Source organism: Acomys russatus, chromosome 21 (assembly GCF_903995435.1).
Source record: "Acomys russatus chromosome 21, mAcoRus1.1, whole genome shotgun sequence".
Lineage (NCBI taxonomy): Eukaryota > Metazoa > Chordata > Mammalia > Rodentia > Muridae > Acomys > Acomys russatus.
The window spans coordinates 44,737,028-44,760,986 of record NC_067157.1 but is presented as its reverse complement, the minus strand read 5'-3'; the positions used below and the strand labels follow the sequence as shown (position 1 = coordinate 44,760,986).

General features: G+C 42.9%; 1 protein-coding gene across 1 annotated transcript in view; it reads right to left on the bottom strand.

The window, feature by feature from the left end:
- Positions 1-23,959, bottom strand: part of Pcmt1 (protein-L-isoaspartate (D-aspartate) O-methyltransferase) — a 44,002-nt gene that overhangs the window by 1,045 nt on the left and 18,998 nt on the right. Inside the window, exons 2-7 of the mRNA XM_051164650.1 lie at positions 19,109-19,213; positions 17,312-17,343; positions 10,597-10,701; positions 7,325-7,445; positions 6,592-6,677; positions 4,750-4,966 (exon numbers count right to left, since the gene is read on the bottom strand). Of these exons, the coding sequence (XP_051020607.1) occupies positions 4,787-4,966; positions 6,592-6,677; positions 7,325-7,445; positions 10,597-10,701; positions 17,312-17,343; positions 19,109-19,213 (629 nt within the window). The 3' untranslated portion in view covers positions 4,750-4,786. The remainder of the gene's footprint in view (positions 1-4,749; positions 4,967-6,591; positions 6,678-7,324; positions 7,446-10,596; positions 10,702-17,311; positions 17,344-19,108; positions 19,214-23,959) is intronic.

Below are 23,959 nucleotides of genomic sequence, written 5' to 3'. Positions count from 1 at the left end.
ATACAGCGCCAAACCAAAGCAGAACTAGACACCAGTCACACCCTGCATCTTTCATGCTACTCCAAACACAGTAAGAAAGCACACGCCCAAGTTGCTTCTTAATTCTAAAGGTAAAACCTCTGCCTGAGACAAAACACTCAGAAAATTTATAACTTCTCCCTAGAATTATCTTGCTAATCTTATTTATTATAAGATGATAATTTAAACATTTGGAGTTCACATTTATTTTTTAATACTTATACTCACAAAACTGGATAAAAAGAGTCGTCTTTTGTTTAGAGTCTGCTAGCACTTGCAGAATGGGCCAACTGTCAACCAAACTGGAGAAAATGTATCATCTGTAAGCATGTTATACCTGTCAGCTGATTTCATAAGGCAGCTTTATCAGCTCCAAAGAAACCATTCACTCAGCCACGTGCAGCACTGGGCCAGCAACTGCCAGTGAGAGGAAGGAAGGAATAAAAATGCAGTCTGAAGTAAACTGTATGGCATATAAATTCTACCTCAATGAAGCCGTTAAGCATGGAAGAAATAAATAAAACCACCAAAAGGCTCATCTGACGAGAAATTAAGTGACAAAACATCACTAAACACTTGATACTTTAGGGATAAAGAAGTGTCATTATGCAATAAAATCTCAAACAACTCGGGGGGGAAAAATTACATACTTATGTGTAGACAAAGTGTGAGCAGCAAACAGAGAAACAGGAACTGGCCACCGGCAGAAGCTCAGGATGTCTGTGTTCCTCTACCAACCTGTCTGAGCAAAACCTAAGATGAACGCCTTGCAAAAGCTGTGGGTGTGGAAGAGTCATGAGGTGAGAGCGTTCATATCCCAAGCAGGTAAGCAGGTGCTGTGTTTAAGGCTTAACAAATAATGTGCCTCTTGAGTTTTATAAATAGCACCAGAAAAAAATATTTCTCTAGTAAGCCCCCTTTTATGTTACATTACTGGTATGTGTCTTTGAGTGTGTGTGTGTGTGTGTGTGTGTGTGTGTGTGTGTGTGTGTGTGTGTGTGTGTGTGTGTGTGTACACACGTACTAGAAGCCAGAGGTTAGTGTCTGGTGTCTTCCTCAGTTGCTCTGCACCTTATTTTTTGATATGGAGTCTATTTCTGAATCTCGAGCTTCAAGGCTAGCTGGTCTGTAAGCCCACAGAATCCACCTGTCTCCCCCTTCCCCTAACCTCTTAGTGCTGGAGTTACAGACATGCCACCACAGCCAGCTTTTATGTGATGCCAGGAATCTGAACTCAGGCCCTTTTCCTTGCACAGCAAGCACTATATATGCCAAGTCTCCAGCCTTGGGATTATCTTTTACATGATATTTCTCAGCTCTATTCCTTCCTAATACAGTATTATTCTAACAACAGTATTGTAATTAGCATAGCTGGGTGTGGTGGCTCACACCTGTGACTCCAGCATTTAGGGAGGCAGAAGCAGGCAGATCTCTGTGAGTTCGAGGCCAGCATGGAACAAAGCAAGTCCAGGACAGCCAAGGCTACGCAGAGAAACCCTGTCCTGAAACCGCCCCTCCCCCAAAAGAATTAGCATAAAACAATCATTATCACAGTTTATGCAGATGTTAGAAAAATCAGTCTACAGAAGATTCATTTGCTCTATTTACACAGTTCACCTGTGCCTTTTAAAGCACGAATTAGGATACTAACCATAAAACTTGTAATTACTTCCTGCAAGGCACTAAATACTTAGTAAATAAGTCCTAATGCTCATCAACAAGATAACAGGTTTCCAAACACCCTCTCCATTACGTTTTTCTTTTGGGGGTGTACTGGGGGGGTGTCAAAATCAAGGCCTTGTGCACGCTAAGCAAGTAATATGCTACTGGGGCACTTCTGGAGTTTGTATAAATAGGCTCATAGACTGGAATTTTAAAATTTAGGGTACAAAGAAAAGCTGGCAGAAAAGCTGGCATTTCCCATGTATACATAGGCAACTTCCACACATCCTAATTCCCTCAGATCCATTCAACTTCCTAGCTCCTAAATTTTCTCCAATGTTCAACATTCTGCTCATCTTTCTCTCTCTCTCTCTCTCTCTCTCTCTCTCTCTCTCTCTCTCTCTCTCTCTCACACACACACACACACACACACACACACACACACACACAAACACACACACACTTGCAATAAAAAGTTGTACACCCAAAACTTAGAAAGGCTCTTTAAAATGGCTATAAATGTTCAAGATAGTCAGTAGGATACAGCCGTGGAAGCTTGCTGTGTTAAAGTCTTAATGGCCCTGTGTTAGTAATACTGAATTATGTCAGCTAAGAACGAATAAGATGCACTACCAGGAAATAACAACTCACCTACAAATGTTTCCTAACAGTTTAATAAACCACCTAAGGCAGCAAATCCACAATGATGTGAATCAGGAAGATGCAGGGGCTTAGGGGACAGAGGCTTCTGAAGCGTATATAATGGAAAGAAAAGAGTCTCTTTTATGGGGAAGTGGGAGGTGTTCTGATCTTGGTTACTTTCCAGAAGCTGTTGGTAAGACCCTATGCTGGCGCATCATATACTTCAGCCATAATATTTGGGGATTTCAAGCTGGTATTGATCTGGAAGAGTCATCCTACTGGGCAGCCTTCATAGTACTATAAAATGTTATGCTGGGAGGAGAAATCATTTGTCTTTATTTAGCTTGGGGATTCTGCAAACTACAATAATGGCGGCTTAATATACTCCATGGTACAATAGTGGCACGGATGTCATGGAAGTAGGCAAGCACATTCTAGTTAAACTTAAGACCCACTCCACGAGATGGAACTCATACCTGGTGTTTTTATCAGGACATGAAGCTCCAGTTAGACGGGTTCTAGGCCCTAGGGGAGAATCTAGTACTATTGCTTTAATATAGTATTAAATAGCTGCCTAATGGCTCCTTATTATACCCACAGATAAGTATCTTTCAAGCCTCATCAAAAAAACTCCTTTTGCAGTAGATGGTAATGAACACAGAGACGCACAACTAGTCAGCATGCAGAGAATGAGTGACTGTGCAGTGAGCTCTCGGGCCTGAACAGGACATCACACCTCCGCCCCAAGGCTATCATTGAAGAAATGAGTTGGGAAGTCTAAGAGTCGGAAGCAGGGAATGACTATATGGAGCCCGTTTTCCACATATAACAGAGCAGCTGGGCAGCACATATGAACTCTGAGGGACTGACAGTGTGCACAGAGCAACCACAACCACAGGCCAGACAAAATCCCAGCATGGAGAACAAGCGCTGGCTACTGTTAAACAGCTGTGGGGAGGTGGAGCGTTAGTTGTTTGTCTGTTTGCTAAGGATGTGGTTTCTGATTGGTCTACCATATTCACGGATGGCCACAAACCCAAGAGTAAAATAGTGCTTTAAGTAACTTTTTGCAATTAAAAATATTTGCAATTAAGCCGGGCATGGTAGTGCATGACTTTAATCCCAGCACTTGGAAGGCATAGGCAGGTGGATCCTGAGTTCGAGGATCTACAGCCTGGTCTACAAAGTGGTTCCAAGACAGCCAAGGCTATACAATGAAACCTTGTCTGGAAAAAAAATTGCAATTAAACACTGAAGGGCTAGTAAGATGACTCAATGGCAAAGGCAATTCCTGCTTATACTAAGAGTCTGAGCTCAATCCCTGGGTCCCACGAAGTAGGAAAGAACAGACTTCGCTAAGTTATTCTCTGAGCTCCACCACATTGCAGAGAAAAATTTAAAAGTCATTCAAAGGTGCCTGTCCTCTTTATAGAAAGCAAAATAAAAGAGTTCTGTTGTACTTAAAATTGCCACTTATTAAAAAGAAAAAAGCAAAACAAAAACCCTCTTGAAATAAGCATCTTGTCAATTAGGAAAGTTTCTAAGGCAAAGATACTGTCAGACCATGCTTATCTGCGTATCAGCTTCAGGCATCTAGCCACAGCACTCCAATATGCTGTCCTTGCTTCTCTCCACAGGGAGGAAAGCAGGAAAGAAAAGCGTCAGCTTCAGAGGACATGTTCAGTTGACACAGCAGCACTGAGCAGAAGCAGGGAAGAGCTTTCTGATGAGCCATGCCATAGAGCTGTGAGGACAGCAGTATGCACCACACCCCCCAGGCAGGATGTGAGGCCTGGCCTGCTTCACTGGACAGCTCCTGGAACCCCTCTCCTCCCTAAACTCAGCCACAAGAGCGCAGAAGTGGCTGGTCTGGTCTACAGCGTGCCCACACACTTACTTCTTATGGTGGCTTTGAACAATGGTAACACATCTAGAACTGATCCCACCCCCAAAAAAATCAACCCACAACGTAGACTGCCCTCTCTGAGATTCTGCATTTGTTGAAAACTGGGACAAATATCTTTTCCGTTTCCAAATACTTTTCTTTTTCCTTGTGACAATGATATCAGAGGGAGTGAAGAAGGTAAGAAATGATGGCCTCTTTTTCAGAACAAAGCATTTATTTCCATATATATATCAGCTATAAACATGCCTTATAAATATGCAGGAAGACAGTGCCTGACAAAGAATAAGGCCATCCTACAAAGTTCCACAGGACAGCTCAAACCCTCTTAAATCAGATTAGCTTGATAGTGAGGTCTCAGCCTCCCTTTTCTATCGGTAGGAGTCAAACTGAACAAAGGGCAGACCATGCAACACTTGCCGCACACTTAGTGGAGTGAGTTTCTGATGCTTTAATGGAGTAGCATGAAGGAAGCCATCAAAACAGCTCTTGCGGGCTAATGTGTAAAGTCCACACCCTTTCACCTTGAATGTGTGGAAGAAGAGAGAGCAGAAGAGAAAATCACTTCCACCTGGACCACTGCTTTTCTTTATCTGTTAAAGGCACGTATATCACCCCCATCAGAGGCTTCATTTTGACGCTGCCGTCTTGTAGCTTGTCATACTGCTCCAGCATTTGGTTTCCTCCTGCGGGACCGACTGGCAATATCAGTCTTCCACCAGGCTTTAACTGGTCTATCAGCTAGGAGAAAAAAAGAAAACCCACACAACACCCCAAGTTACAGATGGGAAACAGCCAGCACTATGTTACAGTGCTCTAAGTAATGGTCAACACCCACGGGCAGAAGCAGAAACACACTTCGTTTACTCCCTTTTTAGTGTCCTTGGGGGTTGATTCCTGGACCCCTTGAGCATAGCAAAACCCAGTGGTCACGTCTCTTACAAGCAGCATGGTACTCATGCGCAACACACTACACACCCACCTACACTCTAGGTTACTGGCTTTCCTAACAGAGGGCCTGGGCATCCCCCCACTGTATGGACTCAGTGCAGTTCTCAGTGACAGCAAACTTAAGTGCTGCTCTTTCAACTTTGGCCCTCCTCCCCTCCTGCATGCTATTGGCTAAAGGTAGAACAAGCTGTACACTTGTAGTGACCAACTCCCCACGTACCCCCTTATCCCAACCTTCCCTTCTAAGCTACAAGTTATTTGGTGATAGAAGCTATGTTATATTCATCTTTGCCATCACAGCACCTGAGAGGGTGCCTGGTCCAAGTAAAGAGCTCACTACGTTTGAGACCCTACTGTAACAGAATTCTAATGCCAGGGTAGTGTGCTCCAGATCCTTGTGGCAGGGGAGATGAAGAGGGGAAAAGTACAGAACACCAACAGGTAGCTGCTATCCTATTACTGTAGAATCTAGGGCGCCACTGAGACAATGGTAAGGCAATCCTAATGACATGGCTGCACGAGGGTTCCTGACACCAGAACAGGAAGGCAGAGCTGGACTCCTGTGCGATGATGAAGAAAACCCTATGAACGCAGAACCAGACTTCCTTTCCAGTCTGAAAATGCTTCAATCATATGCTACCCTTTGAACAATACAGCCATTTGTTATTCAAAACCAGCAAGAAAGCAAGCTGGCTTTGAATAGTATTGCCTCTGAAAAGGTTGCGTTCTGTTAAAACTTAGTCATTAGTTCTTATTTTTTCCATTTTTATTTGTTTGTTTAGTTTTTGAAACAGGGTTTCTCTGCGTAACCCTGGCTATCCTGAATCTCACTCTGTAGACCAGGCTGGCCTCAAACTCGGAGATCTGCCTCTCTCTGTCTCCTAAGATTGAGGATTAAAGGCGTGCAACACCACCAACTGACTTTTAAAATTTTTTTAAAGTAATACTTGAATATTGAGTTGCCCTTGAATTATTTTCCTGAGTTCAAACAGTTATAATGAAAAGAGAATTCTTCCTTTATCCCCAGTCTTGCTCCAAAAGCCAGTCCTTTCATCTATATTTTCTTGGCATCTCCTTTATGCTTCAAATCTCCATAAAGACCAAGCTCTTCCTATGCTGTCTCCTATTTCCAAGGCCAGGCAAGAGTAATCCTTATTAACCCACACTGAGCTAAGACTGTACGCACAGCCTGAGTACTCAGCTGGAGGTGCCAAAGAATCTTAGACCCAGTTCAAGTTCTCTCACACAGGCATTTCCCCTTCTATCTAATAAACTACTAGCATTTAGTGTTAACTAGAAAGCATCAGGTCTACATACATTCTGAACTCCATCTGGGACTCATCACCACATTGCTACATAAAAATATTTTAAGTATGTAAATCACATAAATACAAACACAAAAACTCTGCACTCACTGCCTGGGGCACCACTGGGGCCGCAGCTCCTACATGAATAGCATCATAGGGGGCTTCGTCGGCATAGCCCATCCTTCCATCGCCCACTGAAAAACAAGCCACATCTTGAAAATCTGTGCAAGTCAAAGTCAGTGTGAAGAACTCTAACACGGGAGGTTAAAAATGGAACAGGGGAGGGGACTTTCCTGACTTCATATATCCTTAAGACAGAGAAGGTACTGGGGGGCGGGGTAAGCCTCGTTACATTACAGTTAAGAATTTCTATTTAGCCCAGGGGCGGGGCTGTAGCTCACTGGTGCCTACCTAGCATGTGGAAGGTCACAGGTTTGAGCAACAGCAGTTGAACAACAGACAAAAGAACAAAGGGGAGGTGGCGATAAAATGACAATGCATAGCACTCAGGGGTGAGGACATTCATGTCAAGCAACAGAAGACCGCCCACTGCAACAGCTACATCAGAGACACACCGAGCAGCTGGACAGCTCACAGGCCCGTGACCAAAGGGAAATCCATATGGGCAAACAACCCCCCTGGAAAGCGGGAAAACAACAAGCTGAGAGAGACCGTACGCAATGCAATGCTACATGTCCAGGAAAATGGGCAAAAACAAGCTGCTTTTTATACACAGTATTTCAGTGAGGGCGAAGGATGTAATTCTTAGCTCTGAGCATTGCTCTTCTGCAAATGAAAACTCTCTCACAAAGAAGCAGTGAGGTGGTTTCCTGGTACTCACCAACCAGTCGCACTCGTCCTGAGGACAGAAGCATTGGGTCATCCTTTCTGACATTATTTATTGAGTCATCTACTAGTTCTTTAATATGATCGATTCCAATGACTTTTCCACTATGTCCAACCTGAAAAATAAAGATTAATTCAGGAATCCACGGACTAAATTTGCTTTTCTCGTGTCAGTAAGATATTGCTTAATTAAAACCATATTTTACATTGAGAAATAAAAAATAAACAGCTTAAGCTTTTCAACAGTTAAACTCCCAATTTATCATTATCATATACAACTTTTCAACTTCTTGAATAACTATTTAAGCAATTATAAAGTTAAAATAAATTACAAAAACTTATAATACTAAGAAAACTGCATCTCTTAGATTTTTAATTTTTAAATCCACAACTTAGGTGTGGTGGGTAACACAGGCCTCCAGTCCTTACACTTGGGAGGCAGAGGCAGATGGATGAGTGTGAGTTCAAGGCCAGCTTCGTCTACACAGTGAGTTCCAGCCAGCACTATGGTGAGACCCTGTCTCAGAAAAACTAAATACGGGCTGGAGAGATGGCTTAGCAGTTAAGTGCACTGACTGTACTTCCCAAGGACACAGGTTCAATTCCCAGATATGGGTTCAACACCTACATGGCAGCTCATACCTGTAACTCCAAGATCTGACATCCTCACACTGACATACATGTAGGCAAAACACCAGTGCATATAAAATAAAATGAAGTATTTTTTTAAACTAAATATATTTTCAAATCCAGAACTTTTTTTTAGAAGATTTTATTTATAGGAGTGCCAAATCTGCACCTGATTGCCAGAAGAGGACATCAGATCTCTTTACAGATGGTTGTGAGCCATTATGTGGTGTATGGGAATTGAACTCAGGACCCCTGGAAGACCAGATAGTGCTCTTATCCACTGAGCCATCTCTCCAGCCCCTCAATCCAGAACTTTGAGATTGGATTTAACAATCAATATTTAATTTAGATAAACTCTAGCTAAAAGGGTAATTTAAACACTACTCAGCTCTTAATCCTAGAATGGTACATAATTAATTCTATTAGCAGGCAGATCTCTGAGTTTCAGGACAGCTTAGTCTACAGAACAAGTAAGTTCCAGGCCAGCAAAGGATACATAGAGACCCACCCTAGCTCCAAAAAGTAAAATAAATTAAATTAAAAAGATGAAATACTGCACAAAAATTTAAGAAGCCAGACACTATGGTACTCATCTACCTATCCATAATTTGGAAGGCTGAAGCAGGAGGATGACCAGTCTGACTACAGAGGGAATTTGATGCAAGCCTGGGCTTTATTTGAGATCTTGTTTCTGTATCTCTTTTTCTATATGTCTATACCCAACTCTACTGCTATTAGTGAAGAATATGAAAATACACAAATACGGAAGCCAGGCCTTTAGTCCCAGCACTCAAGAGGCAGAGCCAGGTGAATTTCTGAGTTAGAAACCAGACTGGTCTACATAGCAAGTTCCAGGGCAGCCAGAGCCTCATGAGATCCTGGCTCAAAAGATAAAATACATAAATACATAAAGAGGGCTTAAGTGTCAATACTAATTACAAATGTTGACAGAATAAAGGCTCTGAACAAGCGCCTGGATCCTATCTCAATTTCATCAGAGTTGCCTGACATTAGACATGCAAACCCTTCACTCAGTCAGGCTCCTCAACTACAAACCAAGCAGAACCAGGGTCTATGCCACACAGAGGATGTGGGAAACAGAAGAACACGCGATGAGCACCCAGAACACTGACAAGTACTGGTGCATGCTTAGCAAACACTATCTTTACTTAAAGATAATTCGAGGACCTTTTTCTTAAAACTACTTTTTGATTTGCTTTGTTTTGTTTTCCAAGACAAGGTTCCTCTGTGTAACCTTGGCTCTCCTGGACTAGCTTTGTAGACCAGGCTGGCCTTGAACACAGAGCTCCACCCGCCTCTACTTCCCCAGTGCTGGGAATAAAGGTGTGTGCTACCACTGCCTAGCTAAAACTACACTTATTGAACTATTTCATGTGTCAGGGGCATGTGCTGTGGTGCATGTGGAGAGCTCAGAGAAGAATTTGTGGGTAGGTTCCAGGGATTGAACTCAGGTCAGGATTGGCACCAAGTGCCTTTACCTGCTGAACATCTTGTTAGCCCATTAATAATATTTTTAAAAGGAATATTCCTTTGAAACCAATAACACATCACCACAGAGAGCTACTCATTGATTAAATGCTATTTCTAGCTTTTTATAAAAGAATACCAAGTTCTGAGGGCTTGAACTCTACAAAACAAACAAAACACCTAAAGAGAAGCGCATGGCACCTCACAGTGTGCCTCAGTCTTAGAAAAAGGACAAAACTCCCACCTCTACAGAGTTACAATGCAGGAGCTATTACACAGTTAGTTATTTATATACAGATTCTAATCTGAGACAGATATATCTATCTCAACCTAAGAAGACCAGGACTCCCAATGTGGCCACTGAACACAGGGTTCCTCATAACCGGCTGGATGGACTCCTGGGCACAGGTGAACCTTCATCCTACAAGCTTACAACTCTGGGCAGCCTCACTAATAAGCCTCTAGGGCTAAACACTGGAACACAGTAAACAAGGCATTTACCAGCTCCTCTGCTAAGGGAAAAGTTCTACCTACACTCTTAAGAAACAGGTAAGATGGCTGAAAACCAGGCCTGCTCAGTTCTTTTCTGCCAGATGAGAACTTAGCAGGATGTAGCTTGAATCCTGGCTGCCATATTGGGATCACAGGGTAGAGGCTGTCTAATCATAATGCTGACATGCAGAAAGATTAAGAGTAAATCCACACCCAGTCAGAAAGCACTCATTAAAAAGCCTAGCCTAGCTGGGCATGGTGGCATACGCCTTTCATCCCAGCACTCAGGAGACAGAGGCAGGTGGACCTCTGTGAGTTCGAGGCCAGCCTGGGCTGCTTACTGAGTTCCAGGACAGCCAGAGCTGTGTAGAGAGCGCCTGTGTCCAAAAAACAAAATAAAATAAAGCCTGGCCTTCAAAATCCAGCCAACATGAGGAGCCAGGGAGGCCCCTACCTAGGCTTTTTCATTAGATAAGCTAAAGCATTCTCTCTGAGCTCTACAATTTGGGTTCTGTCACAATCATCTTAAATGATACATGCTAAAATTATCTTAATAGAACACAAACAAACAAAAAATCAAAACAACCATAAGAAGAAACCACAGCTAAGTCACATAATACATTTCTATTAGGACCCCAGGGAGAATAATGCTCTTACCATCCGGGCAAAGCAGGCGGTGAGGATTCCGCTTCCAGATCCTACATCAAGGGCTTTCGCACCTTCATGTAACTGGTCAAACAGAAGTTCTAGTGCATACGCATGCTGCCGAAAGAAAAGTAACCAAATGTAGATTTCTTCTTGAAGTCCATATACACCTGGTATAAATATAGCTGGCAACTTTCTACCAAAGTTTCTACTAGTACCACCTATGAAGACAATGGAACATTCCGACACCACTGTAATTACAAAAGATAGTTCTGTTGGATTAGACCTCCTACATTTAAAGTGCTCTGTAATTTTAGGTTAACTACTATATAAATTAAGATCTAAAGACAAAAGTTTTAAAAAGGGATTTTCAGTGAAAAACCCTCAACCCCTTCCCACTGTCCAGTTTTATTCTCTGAAGGTAGCCAACATTTCCAGTTTTCCTGTAATTTTTCTGGAAAAATATTCACTGTTTATGTACAAACAAATATTGTTTCACTTATATTTGGGGGGAATTTTAACACTTAAAGAGCCATGTGTTCTTTAAAATTTTTAGAGCTCAGATTGTATTTGCGTAAGAGCATTAGAACACATATCAATACTAAAAAGACTTAAGTTAGCCGCGATCTACCAAAACAAAAGTGAAATAATGCTACCAAATACAGCTGCACGATAATAGCACGCTTCATAAAGTCATACAAAGTGCTGGGCGTGCTGTTGTTCAATCAACGTGGTCTACGTAGTGAGTCGCAGGCAGCCAGGGCTCTATGGTAAGACCTCACCTCAAACAACAACAACAACAACAACAACAACAACAACAGACAGAACAACAACAACAAAAGAATTACCTTATGTTAAATTTTTCTTGGGTTTTTTGTTTGGTTGGTTTTGGTTTTTGCTTTTTCAGGACAGGGTTTCTCTGTGTAGCCTTGACTGTTCCTGAACTCACTCTATACACCAGGCTGGCCTCCAATTTACAGAGATCTGCCTGCCTCTGACTCCTGAGTACTGCGATTAAACATGTTCACCACCACGGTCTAGCTTATGTTAAATTCTTAGAAGCAAAATTCAATGGATAAAGTCATATGTTATGCTTATGTTTGCATGACTGGTGCACAGCTGGTGGAGATGTCTGGGGGGAATTAGAAGGTGTAGCCTTGATGGAGCAGGTGTGACACCAGATGGGCTCTGAGTTTCAGAAGCTCAGGCCATTACCAGCCCACCCAGTTAACTGTCTCCTCTCTCCCTCTCATTCTTATGGATCAGGGTACTGCAACAATGTCAGTTTCTAGGTGTTGGTAAGTGGCAATGTTTTCCTTTTTAAAGGAAAAGTTATTATGCCAGCAACAGACTCCCAAAGAACTCAGATATAAAGGGAAGTATATACATATCCATATATTTGGGAAGAAGAGAATAAAAGAGATCTGGTAAAATAACATTTGGAGAGCATGAGTAAAAGATATACTGGAATTCTGTTATTCCTACATTTCCCAAAGTCTAAAGTCATACTAAATGTTTAAGAATCACCATCAGAGGGGCTGGAGAGATGGCTCAGGCATGCAGGTAGTATGTATATATACATGCAGGCAAATACTCATTGACATAAAATTTAAAAGAAAATCATAACCACACTTTTACCAAATCAAAACAAAGTGTAGGCATTATGATTACCATTCTTGCTCCTAGATACTATATACTCACAAGTATCCTTATACCTCTATACTTCACGCCAAAACCCAGGACACCACACCCAGATTACCCCGTGCTACTTAAGAAAGTCATCAACTAAGAGTTCCCAGCACCTCACACACAACGTCTTCTCTTGTTCCCCAAATGTTCTTTACAGGTGTTCTCCAGACATGGGTTCATCTACTTGCCAAACAAAAATGTTCTCCACTCAGCTCTCCTCAACTATGGCCTGGTTGTATTCTTCAGAATGGACTCCTTTAAAAAGTCCTGTCTAGTTGTCCCATACTCTAGGCATCCTGGGGGCTAGATTCAGATGGAGGGCTTCTAGGCAGAGCCCATGCCGCTCCTGCTGCTGTGCCCTTCATGGCATCACATCGGGAAGAGTGCAGGCTGGGCTGCTCACTACCAGACAGTCTACAAAATGTGCCAATCCACCCATTGTTCTTGAGGACTATTTTTCTCCTTCTAATTAATAAGTAACGATGATCAAGAATGAGAACACAGGAGTATTTTCTGTCCCTTGACAGTCTCCCCTTTAACAGTTTTGGATTCACCAATGATCTTTGCCTAATTCAATCATTACATTGATAAATATATTTTAAAATTTACCATTGATTTCTCATATTATCTGGCATTATTTCTTTTCCATTAAAAAAAAAAAGTTTCCCTAAGCTGGGCATGATGGTGCAACCCACTTATCTGGAGTAGAAGCAGGAAAACTGTGAGTCCAAGGCCAGCCTGGACCATAAACAGACTCTGCCTCCAAAAGGGGTAAGGGTGATCCTAGGATGTGGCTCAGTAGCTGAGTGCTCACTAGCACACTCATGCTATAGGGGACAAATATTGGGACTGCAGAGACAGCTCAGCAATGAACTTCACTGACTGACCTTCCAGAGGGCTTGGTTTGATTCCCAGCACCCATGTTTGGCTAACAGCCCTCTGTAACTCCAGTTCCAGGGGATCACATATCCTCTCCTGACCTCTAAGGGCACCAAGCACACATATGGTCCACAGACATATGCATGCAGGCCGAAATATACATAAAAGAAATAAATCTAAATTTAAAAGTAGGCAAGTTGTTCTTTTTGTTTAATTACAGAAGGGTGGAGGAGAACAGCACCTGCCACAGTGTATGTAATATTACTTAACTGTAAAAGGGAATCAAGTATTGACTTACACTGCAACATGGATAAACTTGAAAACTTCTAAGTGTAAAAGCCAGTCACAAGAGGTCACATTTCATCATTTCAGTAATACTAAATGTCCAGAACAGACAAGCCCACACCAGGACCTGTACAGGGGGATGATGAGAATTTATTCCCAATGGGTTTCTTAGGGCAGGTGTGTATGAGTGTGTGTGTGAGTGTGTGTGAAGATGTCATGATGAAACAGCGGTGCTGCCTAGTCCAATGCAGAATAAACTAAACCCACAGGACTATGTGTTTTAACGGGACAAACTATCGAGTATGCTAAGTACTTCTGAGTAAAGTGTTGGACTTTTAAAGTTAATACACCCTCCTCTTCGTGGACTGCTTCAGTTAGGTAGTGAACTGGAACAAGCCTGGAGACAAGCTGGGGCAGGGCGTGGGGCGGCCCCTTTATTCCCTGGGAGCATCCCTTGTACTCATGTCCAGCACTCAGCCTATGGCCCAAATCTGGATGATTAGGTGCATACTGCAGCCATTTTTTTGTTTGTATTTTTCAAGACAGCATTTCTCTGTGTAGCCTTGGATGTCCTGGGACTCGCTATAAAGACCAGACTGGCCTCAAACTAAGAGACCCACCTGCCTCTCCCTCCCAAGTGCAAGGATATGAATCTTAAAACTGAGATGTCTCTGATACGTTTACTTCACATTTGGAAAGAAACCATCATACAGCCTTCCAAATACACTCTATTTTACTGTCCAAACACACACACACACACACACACACACACACACACACACACATGCACTCACATTCATATAGAATCTAACTACCAACTTCCTCTTTGCAATGTAAAGTATTAAAGATTTTGACTCTAGCAGCCTGACAGATGAAAAATGACCCTTTACTAACACTAATTCGAAATATACTTAATTTCCATGAAGATGATAATTTTTCTTTATTAGCTAATAATGATCATTTATTTCTCAGTAAACAGTCAATCTTGTCCCTTATCAATTTCTCTGTAGGACTTACTGGCCTTTTTAATTTCAATGACACAAATAAAAACATCTATTTCTTATACATACATTTATTGATATTTTCCCATTTTGTCATATGTGTTATAAATATTTCTCAGTTTTTTCTCCTTTTAGCTTAATTTCTAACATTTTTCTTTTCAATCTCCCTCCCCCTTTTTTGACTCAGAGTCATATTACATAGTTCAGGATGATCTTATCAATATTAGCTAAAGCTGATATCAAACTCACAATCGCCCTGCCTCCACCTCCCAGGGGCTGGGATCACAGGTGTGCACCACTACATCCAACTCTAAAAGCTCTGTATCTGTGAGTTGCAAGACATATCTAGGGCAGGCAGGATGGCTCAGCAAGTAGAGGTACTTGCTGCCAAGCCTGACAACTTGAATCAGTCCCCAAGACCTACACGGTAGAAGGAGGTAGGGCTCTATAAAGGTGGAAGGAGGTAGGGCTCTATAAAGGCGGAAGGAGGTAGGGCTCTATAAAGGCGGAAGGAGGTAGGGCTCTATAAAGGCGGAAGGAGGTAGGGCTCTATAAAGGCGGAAGGAGGTAGGGCTCTAAAGGCGGAAGGAGGTAGGGCTCTATAAAGGTGGAAGGAGGTAGGGCTCTATAAAGGCGGAAGGAGGTAGGGCTCTATAAAGGCGGAAGGAGGTAGGGCTCTATAAAGGTGGAAGGAGGTAGGGCTCTATAAAGGCGGAAGGAGGTAGGGAAGGAGGGGTAGGGCTCTATAAAGGCGGAAGGCGGAGGAGGTAGGGCTCTAAAGGCGGAAGGAGGTAGGGCTCTATAAAGGCGGAAGGAGGTAGGGCTCTATAAAGGCGGAAGGAGGTAGGGCTCTATAAAGGGGGAAGGAGGTAGGGCTCTATAAAGGTGGAAGGAGGTAGGGCTCTATAAAGGTAGAAGGAGGTAGGGCTCTATAAAGGTGGAAGGAGGTAGGGCTCTATAAAGGCGGAAGGAGGTAGGGCTCTATAAAGGTGGAGGAGGAGGTAGGGCTAAGGAGGTAGGGCTCTATAAAGGCGGAGGAGGTAGGGCTCTATAAAGGTGGAAGGAGGTAGGGCTCTATAAAGGCGGAAGGAGGTAGGGCTCTATAAAGGTGGAAGGAGGTAGGGCTCTATAAAGGCGGAAGGAGGTAGGGCTCTATAAAGGTGGAAGGAGGTAGGGCTCTATAAAGGCGGAAGGAGGTAGGGCTCTATAAAGGCGGAAGGAGGTAGGGCTCTATAAAGGTAGAAGGAGGTAGGGCTCTATAAAGGTGGAAGGAGGTAGGGCTCTATAAAGGCGGAAGGAGGTAGGGCTCTAATAAAGGCGGAAGGAGGTAGGGCTCTATAAAGGTGGAAGGAGGTAGGGCTCTATAAAGGCGGAAGGAGGTAGGGCTCTATAAAGGTTGTTTTCTAACCTCCACATGCCACTCCACACACCAGGACAAATAAATAATGTAATATGTAATAAGAAAAAGTAATGTAATATGTAGTAAAACATTTAAAAAATAAAATCAGGATTTTCAGCACCAGGGACGGTGGCACACACCTTTAATCCCAGCACTTGGGAGGCAGAGCCAGGTGGATCGCTGTGAGTTGGAGGCCTGCTGGTCTACAAAGTGAATCTAGGACAGCCAAGGCTACACAGAGAAACCCTGTCTCAAAAAAACCAAAACAATACAGCCGGGCGTGGTGGCGCACGCCTTTAATCCCAGCACTCGGGAGGCAGAGGCAGGCGGATCGCTGTGAGTTCAAAGCCAGCCTGGTCTACAAAGTGAGTCCAGGATGGCCAAGGCTACACAGAGAAACCCTGTCTCGAAAAACCAAAAAAAAAAAAAAAAAACCAAAACAAAACAAAACAAAAAAACAGGATTTTCTGTTTGTTTGGCTTCTATATTTTTGTAATGTTTTAAGCATCTGTTTTTCTTTTAGTATTTTCAGTATATTATAAATACATATGTATTAATAGAATTTATTTACAATTAAGCTTACACGCGAGCTTTTCCTACTCAAATACTTAAAAAATAATCAGAATGCTGTTTTCTTCACCAAAATCCAATGTAGTACTAATTTAAGAAACTGATTTAAAGCCCAAGAAAATTTCCAATATCCAATAGATCAAAAACACTAGACCACTTAAAATGATCTTTTCAAAGTCACAATATCTTTACAGCTGCCACCCATCACTATTCCCTAAAGACTTTTCCAAATATAGTGACAGCTTGAGATCCTGACAGCAGGGTGTTGTAGTTGTTTCTTCTGAGTTGGAGCATGGCAGAACCACAGGGCTACTACATGTAGCTTTTGTGCATTACAGCCATGCTGGGATGGCCCTTGCAGTGACACAGTAGCCTTTGAGTCACTATGCTCATGTAAGTAACTTCCAATAAGCTTACCAAGCCAACTGGCTGGAACTGTCCCTTGGTCTGCTGCTGGAGCCTGAATGCAGTGAACAGACATCTGTTCACATCATGCCAGGAAGAACCATACAGCAAGAAGCCACTGTACTATGTAAAATAGTCTCTCCCTTCCTTAACTTTTGCAATATTCTATTTCTGTGTCACTTAAACCTTTAATGACGGTAGCTTTTTAACAAGGAGAGTTCTTCTAAATACCAAGTATAAGATAAGACATTCAGGCAACCATGAGAGTGCACACCTGTAATCCAGTACTTGGGAGGTGGAGGCAGAGGCAGAGGCAGAGGCAGAGGCAGAGGCAGAGGCAGAGGCAGAGGCACAGTACCTCTTTGAAAGTTCCAGGCCAGCCTGCTCTACAAAGTGAGACACTGTCTCAAAAAAGAAAAAAAAAAAAGTAAGTTTATTACTCTTAGTAAAATTATCTCCTAAAATGTGACCTGTTTGTGAGCAAACAAAGTTAACTCACCATATGAGGAGCGCTGATTGTTGCTTGAAAGCCTGCAAGACAAGAAGAGAATATTGACAAACAGCTACAAGGACACAATATATAATGCACGGATCTCCTTTCCTAAGAGCCACACAATGTTTTTCACAATTCTTTTTTAATTTTGATGATATTAAAGCCAACTCTGTTGGAAAATTGATGGAGGGTAGGAGTTGGAAAACAGTCATACCAAAGGCTGATGCACTCATCTAGTGAACCAGCCCCTCTGCTTCTTGCTTCTAAAGATGCCTTCTGCACTGTCAGCTAACAGAGCCACCGCCGCCGCCACCACCATGGCTGTTTGAGGCAAGGTCTCTCAGAGCCGGGGCTAGCCCTGCACTGACTATGTAGCTAGGGCAGGCCCTGGACTCCATGCCTCCTGCCTTCACCTCACACGTGCTAGTTTACAAGCGTCATGCCAGCCTGGGAGCTTCATTCCTGTCTTCCTTCCTTCCTTTTTGAGAGGTTGTCCATGAGCCTAAGCAGGCCATGAACTCAGCATCGTCCTGCCTCAGCCTCCCACGTAGCTGGGATTACAGGAAGGATTTCAATACACTGAGAATTGATAGGTTCTTTCTCACTCATTTTCTTCAGATTTATAAAAGGAAAAATGTTCAACTAGTATATAATAAGACCTTTAGCAGAACTAATTTCACACTTAGGACAACAAACACTTCAGAGACTGGTAAACACTCCTACATGCTCCGCTGTTGCCATCCAGGGGTAAATCACTGTCTTGTGCTGGGCTTAGGCCATGTTTTTCTTCCTTCCGGTGTTACACTCTCAGGATTTATTTACCTGCTTCTGCCTCTGAAGCAGTTTTCACTGAGCGGTGGTAGCAGGTGCCTTCGGGGTTCAGAAGCTCCCCAGGATCTTCTTGCTGACTGTCACAGTGCTTCAAAAGAAGACATGGCAGCTGGCCCACAGAATCCTGAGGCACTTCTAAGCCTCAAAGGCGCCCACTGCCAAGGCCCAGCAGCTCAGCGAAACCTGCTTCAGGACAAGGAGTTAAATGCGGGACTTTCTACAGACAAACGAAAGCCAAAGCATCCATGGGGCCAGCTCAGCAGAAACGCCAATGATTTAGCTACTCACTCCCTTTAAATACTAGTATTAAAAAAATCAATGCGAATGTGCAAATTCAAAACTAAGGATCTGGGGCTGGAGAGATGGCTCAGAGGTTAAGAGCACTGACTGCTCTTCCAAAGGTCATGAGTTCAATTCCCAGCAACCACATGGTGGCTCACAGCCATCTATAACAAAATCTGGTGCAGAATGCTGTATACATAATAAATAAATAAATCTTAAAAAAAAAAAAAAACCTAAAAATCTTTAATAAAACTTATCACTCAGCTAAAACTCTTTTTTTTTTTTTTTTCCTGAGACAGCGTTTCTCTGTGTAACCCTGGATATCCTGGAACTTGCTCAGAAAACCGGGCTGGCCCCAAACTCACAGAGATCCACCTGCCTCTGCTTCCTGAGTACTGGGATTAAAGGCGGGCACCACCACCAAAGCTCAACTAAAACCCTTAGGCTTTCATTAATGTTTTGTTTTTCCTTAAAATATTCCCAAACTTCCTGATTCACATAATGTATTTTTAAAGTCAGAAAAAAAATGAATATTTTGTTGTTACAAAGGGAAGGTTAGGATTACAAAACTGAGTGACAAAACTTTCATTAATGGAGTTATCATCCATATTTGTATGCTGCTCTTTCCTTAATCATAAAATTACAGAGTAACTGATGAAATGTGTGACTTTTTAGAAATATAACGCTTACCTATTGATTGTGGAGAATCCATGTAAGGGTTAGATTTTGCATAGTGGGAGCGGTCTGTAGCCAGCATCACTTCAAATACTTTATCTGTCTTGATGATTCCATTTTCTGAAATGAATGAGACAACAGATATCCTAAGCAGATGTGACATCATGTATTTCAGAATTACCCTGGCTGCACTGCTGAGGTCAGAATGAAGCAGAAAAGACCACAAGTCCGCCATGATGCAGGCAGTGTCCCTGGGCTCTAATGTCAGCGGTCAGGATAGAGAACATGAGATGACTTCAGTTACATTTAATAGACAGTGCATACGGAGCTGACTGAATGACAGAACTAGGGTGGAAGTGGGGAAATGGATGACAGTCACTCAATGATGCGAGAAAACCTGGAAAGGCATCAGGGTGACTCGGGAGCTGGGGATCGATCACACACGAAGGAGTACTCAGCAATCAAGACACAGGAAGCTGAGGTTCAGGAGAGTGTCTGGGTTAGAAACTCACTCTCTATTCGCACACAAGGTAACCAGAGTGAAGGAAAAGTAGACAGGGAAGAGCACAGAGAGAAGGCAAATAAAGCCAGTGACGACAGATGCAGCATAAAGCAGAGCCTTCAGCAGGAAGAGCTTGGCTAGGGGGCTCAAGCCAGTAAATCCCAGCCTAGGGAAGGAGAGCTAGTCACACGGATTCAAGGCCAGCCTGACCACCTAGAGAGTCCCAAGCTAATCAGTGCTACATAGTAAGAGCCTGTCTCAAAAAAGGAAACAAACACACAACAGAAGGACTGGCCACAGATGCAGGGGCATGGCTTACTGTTAAGAGTCCAAAAGAGGCTGGGCATGGTGGCGCATGCCTTTAATCCTAGCAGAAGCTGGCAGACTGCTGTGAGTTCAAGGCCAGGGTGGTCTACAAAGTGAGTCCAGGACAGCCAAGGTTACACAGAGAAACCCTGTCTTGAACCCCCACCCAAAAAAAAGAGTCCAAAAGAGCTCTATCTTTCAAGGAAAATAAAGTCAGTCGTATGAGCACTTGCTTTCCCCAGCAATTGGTTTTAACATTGTATGTTAAAACTGCAGTGGGGTATGGTGGAACTTGCCTGTAATCCCTCAGGGAGCAAAGACAGGTAGATCCCTCTGCGTTCAAGGCTAGCCTGGTCTACACAGCTAGTTCCCAGTGAGGCTGAATCTATAAAACCAGCAAAGTGAAGCAGAAACCCTTCAATGATTCTCCTAAAGCCAGGCTCATGGTTACTCAAGCTCTTAGCTCTCTCTTTACAGTGTTCACTGGCTGTGGGACATGGCAGACCCGTTACCACAAAAGGACAAACAAAACAGTCTAGTTACAGATCCAAAAGCGCTAAGGCTGAATGCATGGTCTTCACTCCGACACTTCTTGAGAAGTACAAGTTCCTTGCTGGTTTTGTTCTGCTCTTTTAAGACAGGGTCTCACTATGTCAGTCCATGGAGGTCTCAAACTTACTATCCTCCTGACTCACCCTCAGAAGCACCAAGATTACATAAATAAGCCAGCAAGTTCAGAATAAGTAAAATGTTCAAACAAAACATGCTTTGCTTTATTTGGCTATACTATAAATAGCTATTTTTATTTATTTATTTATTTTTTATTTATTTTATTTTATTTTTGGTTTTTTCGAGACAGGGTTTCTCTGTATAGCCTTGGCTGTCCTGGACTCGCTTTGTAGACCAGGCTGGCCTCAAACTCACAGCGATCCGCCTGCCTCTGCCTCCCAAGTGGCTCCCAAGTGCCAGGATTAAAGGCGTGCGCCACCACGCCCAGCGAAACAGCTATTTTTAAATGAGACTTCAGTAAAAGCAACATGAGCAACTTGACTGCTCATGCAAACTAACGTCATTTAGTAGACAGTTGTGGAAATTTCAATTTCAGACAGCTAACAGTACTCACACAGCTGTTCCAAAAAGACCACAAACACAAAAACAAAACCCTAAACTGGAGATGAAGAAGGTGCAGAAACGAACAAATGTGACTTACAGCATCACTCTGCCAGGAAGAGAACACCACAGAAAAAGAAGCAAAGGACACAGATTAAGCCCTGATGAAATCGACCCCACCCCAACAAAAGGAAGTACTGTAGGAGACACAGAGGGGGAACCTGGAACATTAATTAGCACATAGAGGTGTTCCTTTAAGGGAAGGAATACTCTATCTATTGTGCACCCAGAAGGCTGGGTTTTTCTACCTGGTGACCTCTATGCTATCTGTGTGGTCAGAGACTTTCCCTAATTGTAAGCTTGTTTTTCTCAGTCATCTAAACAGCCTATCTCTATTGACTTCACAAAGAGTCCTGATGTAGTCATGTCTGACTTGTATTTATTTAGCTTACTTTATTTCTCAAGGAGATTTATGTATGCTTTGTTGTGCACTCAAGATTGAGTTAAGCAGCATCAGAATAATTTTCATCAAATTGTGCTATGCTTAAATATGCACAAAACAAACACTTGAAATCAGACTCTGGAAGTTTGAATCACCACTGGCTACTGTGTGGACCCAAACGACCCCCTGCCTCCCTTAGCTCATCTCTCTGCAGCCCTTTCAGACCACAAAGACTGCTCCCTTTCCCCTTCCCCTGACAGGTCCATGTCTGGGTTTGGAAGATCACAGCACTGGCTTTAAGGAATGTCTTACAAGCCATTGGTCTAAGGGTGCCAAGACCATTCAACAGTAAAAGACTCTCAATGACTGATGCGAGACAACTATGGAGCCACAGGCGAAAGGCTGAGCTCCAACCTTCCCTTGTGCCATATATAAAAATTAAGGGCAGATTTTTAAAAACTAAATATAGAGCCAAGTGTGATGGCCCACATCTCTAATCCCAGAACTTGGGAAGCAGAGGCAAATGAATCTCTGTGAGTTTGAGACCAGTCTGGTCTTCAACATAGCAACGTGAAGCCAGGGCTACATAGAGAGACTGCTACAAAACACACAAAACAAAAGGTAGAAACAATCAAAATGCCCATCAAAGGGTGAATGGATATAAAATGTGGTATGCCTGTGCACACATTACTTAGCCACAAAACAGGATGAAGTATTAATTCCTAAAACATGGATGAAACTGAAAATTTATGCTGAGTGAAGGAGGACAGTTATAAATTACTATATATTGTATGCCTTTAAATAAGATAGGCAAATCCACAGATAAAGAAGTAGATTAGTAGTTGCTTACAGTTGAGGATATTAGACTAGGAAGATGAGACAGATGTCTTTCTAGATAATGAAACTACTAATGTCAACACAGCGGCAGTTGTATGTCTCTGCAAACATAGCAGAACTCTTGAATGATAAGATTTAAATAGATAAATTATACTGCATGGGATATACTGTAGTAACACTGTGTACAGAAAAAACACTTTTCTCTGTGTAGCCTTAGCTGTCCTGGACTTGCTTTGTAAACCAGATTAGCCTCGAACTCACAGAGATCCATCTGCCTCATCCTCCCAAATGCTGGGATTACAGGTGTGTGACACCACATCCGACTGGGAAAAAAACACTTTAACGATCTGCTGCTCAACAGGGAGGGGCGGGGCTCCTTGGAGCAGAGGCGATGAAGGGAACGGACCAGGAGAAGCTTCTGATGGAGCCGCTGCCCCTTTCCTCTTCTTCCTCCCAGTTGTCACCTCAACCACTGACACCATCGCCTGCAAATCCCACAGAGTTCCTGAGGGAGGCCTGTCCACAAATGTCTCAAGACTGGACCAAAGAAAAGGTAAACTAGCCTCCAAAAAGAAAAGAAAGACCTAAACACCTCAGTGGAATGACACCACAGCTGATCTGAAGCCCCCCAGAAAGTAAGCAATCCAATAATAATCAACTTTAAGATATAGTTCAGAAAAATGATCCATTTTAAAGACAAAAGAAAATTGGACCTCAAGGCAGGTTTAAAAAAGGAAGTAAGAATAGGTTTTTTAGAAGAGCATTCAAAACAAAGCAAGAATGAAACAGTTTTCAAGAAATTCAGCTGAAGACCATCCAAGGCATTGAGGGATGACCACAGCTGCACTCAGCATGCTAACCTCCAGAGCTCCAACCCCAGCAGAAGGCAGACACCCAGCCTGCATGCCTTTCAAGGCCCATCATTCCAGCAGAGGGCTGATCTAGCTGCCTAAGAGGCTACATTTCAAACTGGAGGGAGCCACAAATGGACACAGGGCACTTTTTTAGGTGCACACTTTTGCAAAGGGCACAACAGGAAGCATTTTGGGATGTGCTGGCCATTTGGACTCAGCTGCTGCAGTGGGACAAGAACAGCCATAGACACAGTGTGTGCCCTTGTCTCCATAAATGTTTATAAAACCTGGAATCGGCCCAAATTTGGTCAGAGAGCTGTTAATACTTTACCCCTACCATTTTGGTTTGTTTGTTTTGTTTTTGCAAGTCAGGGTTTCTCTGTGTAGCCTTGGGTATCCTGGACTCACTCTGTACACCAGGCTGGCCTCAAACTCAGAGATCCCCCCTGCCTCTGCCTCCCTGAGTGCTGGGATTACAGGCATGTGAGACTGTGCCCAGATTACCTCTGTCTTAATTATGATTCGGTGATAGCTGTGAATTATATATTTGTCACATTTCTAGAATTGTATATTTAAATTGGTTAGTAAATTCTGATTCAATTGAAGTGTAAGCTGAGGATTCTATTCCAAGTCAGTCCTTCCTTCACCTATCAAGGCTAAGGGAAAATGTTTTGAATGTGCAAGAATTTAAGAATGGTGAACACACAACTCTTCCAGCTTCTTAAACTATGGGTTACAACCCTGTAACTACAGAGGTTAAGGAGATGGGGCAAACGGTAAAATGTTTCCGACAGCGTAAAGGGGGCTGGAGAAAT